This window comes from Malaya genurostris, chromosome 3 (genome assembly GCF_030247185.1).
Source record: "Malaya genurostris strain Urasoe2022 chromosome 3, Malgen_1.1, whole genome shotgun sequence".
Lineage (NCBI taxonomy): Eukaryota > Metazoa > Arthropoda > Insecta > Diptera > Culicidae > Malaya > Malaya genurostris.
Genome location: NC_080572.1, coordinates 241,105,326 through 241,117,730, shown reverse-complemented (window position 1 = coordinate 241,117,730; position 12,405 = coordinate 241,105,326). Strand labels below are relative to the sequence as shown.

Genomic DNA, 12,405 nt, shown 5'->3' with positions numbered 1-12,405 from the left:
TTGATTTTTTGACAATATTTTCGTCAATCCAATGAAGTTTCCACTACACGATCAAAAGTATTGTCAATACTCCTTGTATTGACAATAATATTGTTTCGTGTAAGGGCAGCTTAACAAAAACAATATATTGGAACTGTTCAAATGAACTTACTAACTGAAACCACTTGTTCGGGTTACGTTCGTTTTAGTTTCAGTTCTATTATCCATCTGCTCTATACGATTTCGAGCTCATAGATTGTGGTAGACACATTCTTCGAAGCCTGAACTTGAACGTCGTATCTGGATAAAATGTAAGTCGTTACACCTTTCCATCTCCCTGTCACTACGCCATCTTGATGAGATCTAAATCGGAACTTCAAAATCAGCTGATTGCAACGTTAATAAACAATCAGTAATGTAATTGTTTTACGGTTTACCTTGTTTACTGCACGAAAATTTGAGAATTTTGAGTCGACTCTATCACAATAACTTGTCGATTTACCTAAAATAAAGCAGATAGTGTTTCAATTAGAAGTAATTTTCACAATTTGAGCGTCGCGATGAGTATCAAAACATCGCAATGTTTGGGGCTCAACGTAATCGGTGTACTTCCAAATGGCTGGTGCTAACATACCGGTGTCATATGGCTGGATCTTTCACTTGGATCTTGGACAAAACATTGGTTTCTGTATTGTTTTCCATGTTTGTTGGTACATTCAACCCCCTTATTTAGGAATCGGAAGGCAGATCTAAAAAGAATTTAATTGCGGGTAACGGGACTAAAAGAGTTAAGGTCTGAGGACAGAGGGCCACGTGTTGAGTTTTAAATCGACCACGTGGCTCGCTCAATTCCCTTTGCGCATCGTATTTCTCTTGTACTCTCTCGTATATGAGCAAACTGTACCGGGTTGTCAGCATACATTTTATTATTTTGATGAGAAGTTTCATCACATTAATTTATCGTATGGGTTGGACATTACATGGATTCCAATGATAAATAAAAAAATATTCAACTTTCACAAAGATTGAATGTCTGTGTGTTTGGCAGCCTTGTCGAGCAAATTTTATTTCTCTCTCCTTTTTCAGAATGCTATCAGGAAACCAAAGCGAAAAAAATGGTGGATGCATTGAAACTGACTTTGTTTCACAGGAAAATACAAGACTTTATTTTCATCGCGATAACATATATGTTTTTATGTACTAATCGCATCTAAAGTAATTATCTAGACTTTGTCACGGTAGATTTATGATACAAGCCTTCAAAGCCGAGATACTCGATGAACAAGTAGAGGTATGCATTTCCGAGCGTTCCAATTTTCAGCAGTTCTTTAGTTTAAAAAAAATACAACACGACCACTAAACTCAATGAATCATTCTGAAAATTTCACAGAATATTCTCAACTAAATTTCGAAAACATTGTCAGGAGGGTTTTTCTATATTCTGCACCGTTTCCAAGAAAATTTTATTTGAAACGGGAAAATAGCAAAAAACCTACCACTTCACTGTACTGTCCTCAGCCCTTAATCATTTGAATAACAGTTTGTGGAAATTTATCAGAAAATCGAGTGCCCATGTTTTTTGGAACAATTTACCCCATTACTCCGGAACCGGAAGTTCAATCCGGATGAAATCCAATAGCAGTCAATGCCAATCTCGAGACCTTAATTTTGAATTTGTAACAATCTGCGATATCTGGGTTACAACGAATAGATTGCGGGTTAAAACTACTGTACATTGGTTTGAAACAACCAGAGTTTGGTTTGAAAGGCAATTAATCGTTTTGTTGTTGAAGCCTTCGAAATTTTATAAGAAGAGTTGCTGAATAATAAGAGTCGCTCAAAGCCAAAAAGTCAAAGTGGCACCAAACGAACAAAGTGAATAAATATTATTTCGTTGAACCAATTTCGAGTACTGCTTATCTAACTTCAGGGTTCCGTTCTATAACCTAATTTTTGATAAAATTCGGGCCCATTTAGTTTCAATAAGGTACTTGCAAAAAAGTACTGGAAAGTGATTTATATCGACTCAATAGTAAGTTACATTTACTCAACGGTTGAATCTCGCAGCTGGGTGGCTTTGCTCAAACAATAAGTTTTTATTTTTCGTGAAGACTAAATTGCCATCTAATTTTCAGTTACAGTCTAAATACGTTGTCAAGCCTACGAAAATCTCCGTAGATAAACGGATGTCGATTTTTTTTACGGAGTTGACTGTTTTAATTCGAATCAGAAATCTTGATCATGTTTTCATTTGTTTTGGTGTAATGTTTCCGAACTATTAATCATCACAAAATTATTCTACTAGAACTACCCATATAAAACTTCAGCTACAAATATTTGTGAATCTATTCTCAGGCAAGGTAGATTGACATTTTCATGACAAGTTTCCACATTGCATATGTTAATATCCAATTTTTCAATTATATTTCTCAAGTTTTCATGGCCATCATTTTCCATCGTTTTATTTATCATTTGGAAATTGCTTCTGAAATTCATTGCAGATTTTTTAGATAATCTATTTCGTCGAATGTAGTTTTGCCAATGTGGCTCAACAGCACAAAGTCTGCTCTGGTAAATTTTTCGCTTGCACCTAATTGAAAAGGAAGTACCGCAAAAATTTGTCTAGTTTGATACTTTCCGATCATTGAAGTCAATAACAAGTTCCAATCTAAAAAGTGTGATCAAGAGCACGCAACGCTTTCTGAAAAAAAAATTGATTGTATCCCTGATTAAAACAGATCTCAAGGGTTACTTTTCCGCCCCTCTAAAATTGTTGCGCCCGAGGCGAATGCCCCCTTCGACGGGTTTTATAAATCATCAGAATTAGTGCATGTCCGATAACTTGCATATATGTCCAGCTTGAGTCAGATTTAGCATTAAATAAATTTAGATTTCGATTTGTTATGTTTGATTCTGATTTCAGGAGTTCACAAATTTTCTCGAACAGGAGTTGGCCTTAACAGTTATATCAAATATGACATCTTCATGTACATCTAATTAAGGGTATTATATACGTAAAGAATATAAACAACTTTTCCAATAACTTTAATTCATTTTGCTATTTGTCAGCAATCCGAAAATACATCATTTGATTTTTAATCCTTTGAAAAACGCTCGCTCTGTTACCTAATATAAAACTGGGTAATAAACCACCCAATTTATGACACGTATTCGCTTTACCGTTTATTGAAAAAAGGATTACTCATTAAATGAGTTTTCCTAGTTTTGTCGAAAAAGGGTCGAAAAATCCACATAAATGGGTATTTTATTTTAACCGTGTAAACTTTGTCTGAACTCACTCAAGATTTAGCTGGGTTAGAAAAGTTTAGGAGATTAAATCAGCTGTTTTTCAAAGAACGGCGAATCTAACATTGACAGCAAATGGAGAAAATCATCGATGAATGTTTCGACTTTGGTTTCAAATCGTGTTTAGAAATTATCGTATATTCTCAGATCAATTTATGATTAGTCGATGAATTGTTAGTTTATCTTCAAAAGGCACGCAAATGTTACCACTTTCCTTCTATATCCACTGAATAAATCAACATAAAAAGAGTTTCGCCCTTTTTCGATTTGTTTACTTTTATACTTCCTGTGTAAATTATAAAGATACGCCCTTGCGCATTTTTCATAAAATTGGCTGGTTTTCGCGACTAAGACAAATCTGCGAGTAGTTTTATTGTCTCCTTTACTATTTCCATTAATAAAAGGTTCGGAAACCATCTAAAATAAAGAAAATAAGTAGTTTCGCCATTTCTTACTAGCAATTGAAGTATCCCCCTGTTTGTTGGTATGGAACACGGAGGGTGAAACTTGCGTAAACAAATGGAATGACAGTTTATAGTTCTTTGTATTACTAAGATTGAGATTTTTGTAGAATACAAATTTTTAGACAAAATTGTAGGATTTTTAAGCATTTATTGGTAGGAGAGAGAACCTCGATTTGTTTACTTTTGTAAGATTCGTCCTTCTTTGAAAAACAGCTGAAATAAAAAGAATTAAGGATTGCGCGGGAATAAAAGAGCCCGGATTTGCGGTTCAATGTATACGACGCTGGTCCTACAAGCCAGTTGTCATATGATCGAGCCCCGCCCTGGAAGGATTCATTGTGTCAGTAGAATCGTATTACTAGCCATGTAATGATTATGTACGCTAAGAATCGGCTGCGAAGTCTGTTGCAACAAAAGGGTCAAATTCCACAAAAGGAATGTAATGCCAAGACTTTGCTTTGCGGGAATACAAAAGTTTACAAGGAATAGTGCAGGATTTGTCAATTTAGATAAGTTTAACAGGGATTCAAAAAAGTTTAAGAAGGACAGTTCGGGATTATGCTCGATTATTTTGGATTAGATGAATTTATTTGTCTAAGTTAGTCCAAAGTTTAGAGTGATTCGCCCCTTGTCCTTCTAAATGATACGGAACACCAGACAGCTTGAATATTTTCTACACCAGCAATTATTTCGGTCCATGGATTGATTTTGTGACAGCAAGACGTCAGTAGCTGGATGACGCTGAGTCAACTCAGTTTGGCATCAATAGTGTTTGTGTCAAAACGTGTACGCTTCTCACTGATTTTTTGGGTATTTTGATCTTTGTACATTATTTTAATGACGATCTGGTTAGTGCTTTCAAATGTCCTTTTCGTGATTAATTATTATTGAGTATTCAATTGCGTGGAAAATAAAATGATTTTTGCGTCTCTAAAACAAATTTTCTGTACGGGGCTAAACCGGTTTATGAGATCGTCTACAGTTTTCCTTCCTAGCTCTAGAATTTCCGGACATATGACAGCACAGGAAGCTACTTCGTACGTTTTCTTCCATTTTTCCGTTCCGGAAAAGGTTTCTTTGGCAAAAGAGGTTATTCGATAATTTGGACCTGCAGCGAATGTTTTTTTTTTTGCTGAGTGAAAGCACTGGTTAGTGCTTTCAAATGTCCTTTTCGTGATTAATTATTATTGAGTATTCAATTGCGTGGAAAATAAAATGATTTTTGCGTCTCTAAAACAAATTTTCTGTACGGGGCTAAACCGGATACATAATTTTCGAATTGATATTCTTAATGGATTCTTGAAACACAGTGGCTTGCACGATTGAGTTTCAAACAATCTTAGCAATAATTTATTCTCAAACGAACGTTAAGCCAGACTTTTTGGATGAAATATCAGTTCTGATCAATTTTTCACCAATGTTTGATGGAAAATTGCTTAAACTTTATGAATGTAGACTAAAGTATTCCTAAATATTGGATTTTGGGTTGGTCACTTCATGGTGACTTGGTACAAACACTAATGCTTGATATTCCAAATCACAAACTAGGAATTATAACTATAAGTCGAAGCTGCAGCGGTTTTAGGTAAAAACCTAGTTGTAATGGATGCTTTATTCAATTTCCAGGAAGTGTCCGACTTAGCCCCGGTTTTCTCTACCGTTTCTTCTTTCAATCTACTGCTGATTGATTTCTCTTTATTTAATATCTAATAATGAGGCTTCCCAAAGTTCTATCTGAAAAACATCACAATGTTACTAAAAACCGTTTTAAAACTCATCCGAAATGTTCTAATCTATTTTGAACTGTGCTAAAATAGTTTGAATAGTACGACGAGAATTTTATTGTATAACTTGGGTAATAACCAAAAAATATTTTGCATTCACTCGAAAAAAATTAAGTTTCAGAATTAAAGCAGGTAAAAAACCTTCCACTACTGTTCAATTTCATCTAGAAGTTTATGAGATCGTCTACAGTTTTCCTTCCTAGCTCTGGAATTTCCGGACATATGACAGCACAGGAAGCTACTTCGTACGTTTTCTTCCATTTTTCCGTTCCGGAAAAGGTTTCTTTGGCAAAAGAGGTTATTCGATAATTTGGACCTGCAGCGAATGTTTTTTTTTTGCTGAGTGAAGAATAACGATATTTGCAAATCTAGTATTAGCAAAGATATCATGCTTCCGTTGGATTAAATGATTTTCCGTCACCAGGCGAGATTTTCTGACATTTAATAAAATTCTCTGGAGTGTTTTGAGGTTTGCTGATATAAAATAACACTGTGCTACAAAAATTCTCTGTATTTCTCAAATCTGGGTCGAACATTCAATTTTCAACCTAATTTCTTTTTGAATTTTCTTTTATAATCAACTTGCAGTTAGTTAGTTATGAAAAGCATGTTATTATGTTATGTGAACAACCAGCTTTGAGAGGATTACAGAAAACCCGTTTCGCTTATAAAGAACGACGCTTTTGGCACTTTCTATACTTTTCCCATGGAGTAAAAATCTACGGAATTGGCGTTATGGCAATCTGGAATTGCTGACTCCAATGGACTACCGGCGATAGCCTCACTCTCTGTCGCAGAGCGGATGAAAATACTGTCTTGAGAAATATTCGAATTACTACCGAAGTGGCATTCCAAAGTCGAGACAACATTTGGTTAGATAAATTAAATAAACAAACAACTAAACAGGCTGGGGAGATTTGAAATTCATCCAATGTCACTTGTCGTGACAAAATTAAATAAAAACAGCCTACTCGATGTAAAATGGGATTAAGGGCCATCACAACACAAATACACACAAAGTTTTCGATGCTGTCACCGGATGTACTGGAAGTAGGAAAATGGATATTCCTTTTTCGGATATTTTTGAAGAGTATAAACCATTAATCAGTAGCTTGTCATGTTCTGAGATTCGCATTCGCACACCTTCAGTTTCATTTACCCCAAGTGGTGTAGATTTCTAACGTTTTTACAACATTACAGCACAAACACTAGACTTTCCACATCAAATGTAAATATACAGAATAAATTGCATTACAAAATTTGTATAAGGAACCACTGTTTCATCAATAAGTAACGTTATAAACAGCATTTTATTTTACAAAACCAAAAACCGGAACCGCTGTTGACATGTTGAGTTAGGACATGACTCAACGACCCACTCGTAAGCTTTCACGTCACACCACGCCACTCCAGCTCCGATGCGTTTTTTTTTTGAAGGTATTCACGGTTTGAGTTAGTTTGTCAGTCCAGTTGCGGTTAAATGTTGGATGGAACAAAGACGGGTCGGATTCATGGAATCCAGTAAAAGCTTCGTCCCTGCTCGCACACATTGCGTGCAAGTTTCTCTTATTAGGCTAGGGCCAACATACAGTCTCTTAGTTTCGACGGGTTTAGGTTAGTCACTTGGTGACGAATAAAGAACACATTCAGTAACGATTTTATAAAAATCAGTCCCATTTTCGGAAAGAGAGAAAGAGAGTCCTCTAAATTTCACCACACACAGTCGTATTTCCATATCACAATTTGCTCTTCTGCATTCTCTTGCGAGAGGTTTCCTCTTAAAATCAGGAAGGCAGTTTGGTGTTACTTTCGAAAAGTCCAGTAAGTAACGCCTGGTATCACAATTTCTCGGTATTCGGTATGCCCCGTCGTCCATTAGCTTGCTTGTGTCCCCCCATTGAGTAGTTTAGCAGTGGGGACAAAAGCATTCCACCAAGAATACACGGTTACTTTCATAATCACACTAGTTTGGGAAAAAGTTCATCTCACTCGGTTGGGTTGGGTTTCTTAATCTTTATTAGATTACTAGTAAAAGTTCATAATTTAATTTTTCTTGTTTGCTTTGCCTGTCGATACATAATATTTATGTATTGTTTCTTTTGTTATATAGTGTAGGTAAATATCTTATTAGCATACTAGCAGTAGTAATAATTGTAGATTTGCTTTGCATTTCAACTTGCTAAACACGATTACACAATTATTCTTATTAATTTTTTTTCTGGGATTGTCTGTTAACACTTTTTTCCACACTCTTACTGTGTCCTTTCTACTTCGACAGACAATCACTATTATTTCCCCTAATGGTAGCAACTTTTCTTAGCATCATCGTGAGAATACTATCATTTTCTTAATTCACCTAGAACAGATTTGCACTTTACCATCAATCTGCCAGGAAAGTTCTTCCCAAACTTTGCAATTTTATTTCATTTTTTTTTCTTGCTTTCTTTCTGTGTAACAAAATCCATCTTTGCCGCGAAAACAATCACTTGCTTCCGAAAATACCACACTTTTAGCATAAGCCTAAGTTCATTAAGAGGAACCGTCGTAGAGCTTTTTTTTTTTTGTTGCAACGCACAAGAAGAGATTTCACGAGCACAAGTTTTCACTTCAGAGCACTGTTTATTCTTCGCTTTCATGTCTTGCCAAGCGACGAAGAGATCACAAATATCACTTCCTCCTAGTGGTAAATCCAGAACACGATCTACTTGCTGCTACTTCCGGTGTGTGTGTGTGTGTCTGCGTGTGTCTGTATGTGCGCGGTAGCAGACTTCCATCCACTGGAATCGTTGGGGTGGGGGGAAGGTTTTGATGAATGATAAAGATGATGTCGTTTCTGTTCGCCGACGAACAACTACAACAACAACAACAAGTAAAGGTGTGGATCTGTTAGTAACTGCATTCGCTAATGCTAATCTAAACGGGACCGGATTTTTGCGGTGGGCTTCCGGTTTCAAGATTTGTCTCGAACGATTGCGCACGGAGTGCATCCTGCACAAATCAACGGCTATACCTGCCAGTAGGTATTCGGTCCATGTGGAGAAATGCTAACGGGTTCGGGTGAAAGAGCAGAGAAAATGAAAAAAAAATCATTAGAAATTGACAGATTCACGGTTACAGTTTGTTGAGTTTGACAATTGCAAATAGCGAACCCATCCTAGCATGCTTTGCTTTTTTAAGGCATGTGACGAATTTCTCAAATTGAACTTTCAGTTCGGATTCAAGATAATTCGCATAGTGAATTGATGCCGTCCTCATTAAAGAGTAAATAAATCTCCTACCTAGCTTAAGTAGTGTGTTTCCGATATTTTTAACTTCAAGTATTTGCAAAATACAAGAGCGAGGAAAGAACAAACGTAGCACTGCGCTGCGTGATGCGCATATGCAGGCACTTTACATGAGAACGAATTCCGGAAGTAAAGCTAAAATTGAACTGAAACTAACACAGATAAAAAAGGCGAAACTTCTCGGACCTCTTCTTACCTTCAAATAATCATCGCCGATCCCGGTTGTTGTTGTAGCTTCTGCCGCCTCGTTGACTACGATCGTTCCGGTGATTCCGGTCACGATCCCGTTGACCACCGTCTCCCCGGTCATTTTTGCGTCCATGCGACAGACCGGCTGGAAGTGCTGACGGGGGTGGAACATGATAGTTTGGTAACGGTGGTGGTGGTCCCTTCATTGACGGTAAACCTGCCGCACCGGCATTCGACGTAGGGACGCTTGCTGATCCGGGACCACCTGGTGGTGGCTTCCACATGAACTCATCATACTTATCGTAGGCACCGCCACGCTGTGTTGGAACACCGGCGGCACCGGTAACACTTCCGGGAATCGCTCCCGGTGGAAGTGGATATTCCGGCATGGGCAAACCTTCGTAGTAGCGTGGTGGTGGCGGTAGACCGTCGTATGGTAGGGGCATTCCCGGAAAACCGGGAGGTGGAGCATACGGCATAGGGGGAAGCTGATGTTGCATGGTACGCATGTAATCCGCAACATACGCTTCGGCCGCCGCCGTGCTACTGTAACGTTCCCATCCGTGAAACCCGGCAGCCGAAGCAGCAACGGCTGCAGCGGCGGCAGCGCGATCAACACCTGGATGTAACCGGGGTCCGTGACCATGGCCATGACCATGACCGTGACCACGGCGAATATCCTTACGATATGGTGGAAACATTCCGGGACGTCCCTTGTTAGGAAACATTTTTCTTCTGCCACCACGAATTGGACCACCGCCACCGCCGCCACCTCCACCACCACCAGCTCCTCTTCCACGGATCGCACTAGTTGGACGTGAAAAATTCGGCGGTCGTCGGAATGACTTTGAAGCCACCTTTTCCTTCATCTGCTTAGAAGCCTCTTTCGATTTCTTCAATATAGGAGTCATTTCAATCGCCGTGTCCTCTGGGAACAACCGGCATAGTTCCTCAGCAACTTTTGGTTCAATTTCTTGACCATCGCGTCCAATTTTAACCGGCTTATTTTCATTCCACGGATTATACAAATGAGTGGTGCTGGTGAAAGCCAGCTCTTTCTTGCACACCCAGTCTATTTTAATAACACCGCCGAGAGCTTTAGCTGACATTCCGGGTGGAAGAACCCATTCCACTGCTGGTAAATCCCGGCGCGCTTCCGCCGCCATACGTGCAAAACCTGCAAACTTACCACTTTCTTTGACAGAAAATATCAGTATAACATTACGGCTTTCCCGGAATGCCTGGTTCAAATTTGCCTCATTCGGGGGAAGAGTTGACCAAACGCCTTTAGTTTTGGAAATCGATACATTTTCCGTATTGTTTGATTTGATCAGGAAGAAACGGGTCTCCCGGAAGAGATAGTTTATTTTTGTCACGTAGTCATATGATTTCACTGAATTCTTGACGGAGCTGTTCTTGGTGCGACCTCGTTTCGTCTCGGTGCCCGTGTTTGCGGCCGCAGTCTGCGGACTTCGGCTGCGAGATTTCCGCTCCTTCTTGGTACTGTTAGTTGTAGCGGTCGTTCCACCGCCATCTTTTTCCCCATCTTTCTTGAGTTCTTTCTCATCCTTCTTCTTGTTACCTTTCTTTTTCTGTAGGGCTTTCTTAGTGCTAACATTTCTACGCTCGGTGTTATCCTCTTCATCATCGTCATCCGACGAGTCCGAGCTTACGTCACTGATACTGGGATTGGTAGTAGTACTATCGGAACTTGCCGCAGAAGCCTCACTCCTTGTATCGTAACTATTCTCCAGTTCTTCCGCAATATCCCGTTCCGTGTCGTCGAGACCGAGATTCACTGCGTCCAGATCGGCCATCTTTTCTGAACTTTTCTCTTCTCTGCTATGTTCGCTCAGCTCAATGTCGATGTTCTATGCTTTTCTGTATACCCACCGCTACACATAAATGCACCCAGTCACCACTATCCGGGCGGACACGCACACATATGCAGCTGAGGTGGTAATCCCGTTTTTGCTGGCCGTAGCTGACGAACTGTATATGAAGCTGGTGAATGAGTTGGTAACCGTGCTAGCAGGTGCGTTACTTTTTCTGGAATGAAAATAACTTTTTATTTTCCTGCTAATACCAAACATTGAGACCGTATATGCAGAGCGCGTTTGTATTTTAGTTAAAATCATATTTCAAATAACAATCATAAACAGTACAATTGAAATTTCTATTCTCAAATCAAGCTACATGCCTTAAGAAACTAATACTTCTCATTTTCGTCAAAGCAATTCTCTGTTCTGAAAAGCTGGTAGCCCTTCCAGAATCGTGCCGAAAAATGACGAGCGGCAGCGGAATCAAATAGAAAGGCGCGTCCCTTATCATACCCTTCACCCAAACACACCGATCTGCTTTCTTTAAGCCAAGGCAAATCCTTCAGGAATAAAAAATAGTTTTACTCTTCTTTCGGCGTCGAACAACTTACATTTATGGAAAACTTCCTTAACAACCATTAATTTTACTTTTGCACACAAATTTTAACGAATTACAACAATTTTTACTGCTTAGTTTTCACTGCAAAGTCTAATGTTTCAAACGCGTTTATTCGCTTTCGCCATTATTACACATATACACACTTGCGACGGTTAGGTAGGCTCACGCTGAAACGATGAAAGGGTGGCCACTTTTTCCATTGGAAAATTGGGTTTAGAGTAGGTTCAACAGCTGGAAGTTTTATATGGGCGATCTATAATAGAAACAAACGTATCCCCAGCCATCCGTTCTAGTTTTATTTATTCGAACAGTTCTACCAAATACAATTCTACCAAATACAATAATAATAAAGTCCCATACAAACGAACCGCCAATGTTTGGTTCACAGCCTGAACAAGTATGCCTAGCAAATTACTCCCTTTATTGCGTTAGTTTGAAAATGTGGAAGGAGATCGTTTCTGGCAACGCTTTATGCTAGTTGCTACGGTGCAAAACAAACTTGTTTGTTTATGTTTATTATACTGTATTAAACTGCAACAATCAGTCTAAATATCACCGGCACTAGCACAAAAGATGATAAATGAACACAAACACCCACGAATCTACAAATATCAATACAGCTAGTAGTATATTTATGGTGGCTTAACCATTCTAGATTATTGTTTAACTTACATTTCGCCTCTGATCTTGATTATCAGATAAAAACTGTTTGTTTATTTATTTTTCACTATAATAAACAGTAACTCGGTGAACTTGTTCTTACCCTTCAGTGTTGCTAGTTTTATAGAAAACTCGTTGAAGTACGTTGTCACTCCGACAGTGTATCATGACAGTGTACCGCACGATGCAAAATGTGTCCTTGAAAATTTGTCGAAGTATTCCGTATTATAATTTGTATTTGGTTCAGCTGTCACAAAACCAAGGATGGGGGCGGCAAAATCTCTTATATTGCTATTTTGA

At 38.6% G+C, this 12,405-nt stretch overlaps 1 protein-coding gene across 1 annotated transcript; it reads right to left on the bottom strand.

Annotated features, from left to right (window-relative positions):
- Positions 1-6,641: 6,641 nt before the first annotated feature.
- LOC131435499 (YTH domain-containing protein 1) lies at positions 6,642-11,577 on the bottom strand. The gene is made up of 3 exons (XM_058603467.1): positions 11,438-11,577; positions 9,014-11,055; positions 6,642-8,577 (listed from the first exon to the last, which is right to left on the bottom strand). Exon 2 carries the CDS (start codon positions 10,821-10,823, stop codon positions 9,024-9,026), a length of 1,800 nt encoding a protein of 599 aa, XP_058459450.1. The 5' UTR covers positions 10,824-11,055; positions 11,438-11,577; the 3' UTR covers positions 6,642-8,577; positions 9,014-9,023.
- Positions 11,578-12,405: the final 828 nt, after the last annotated feature.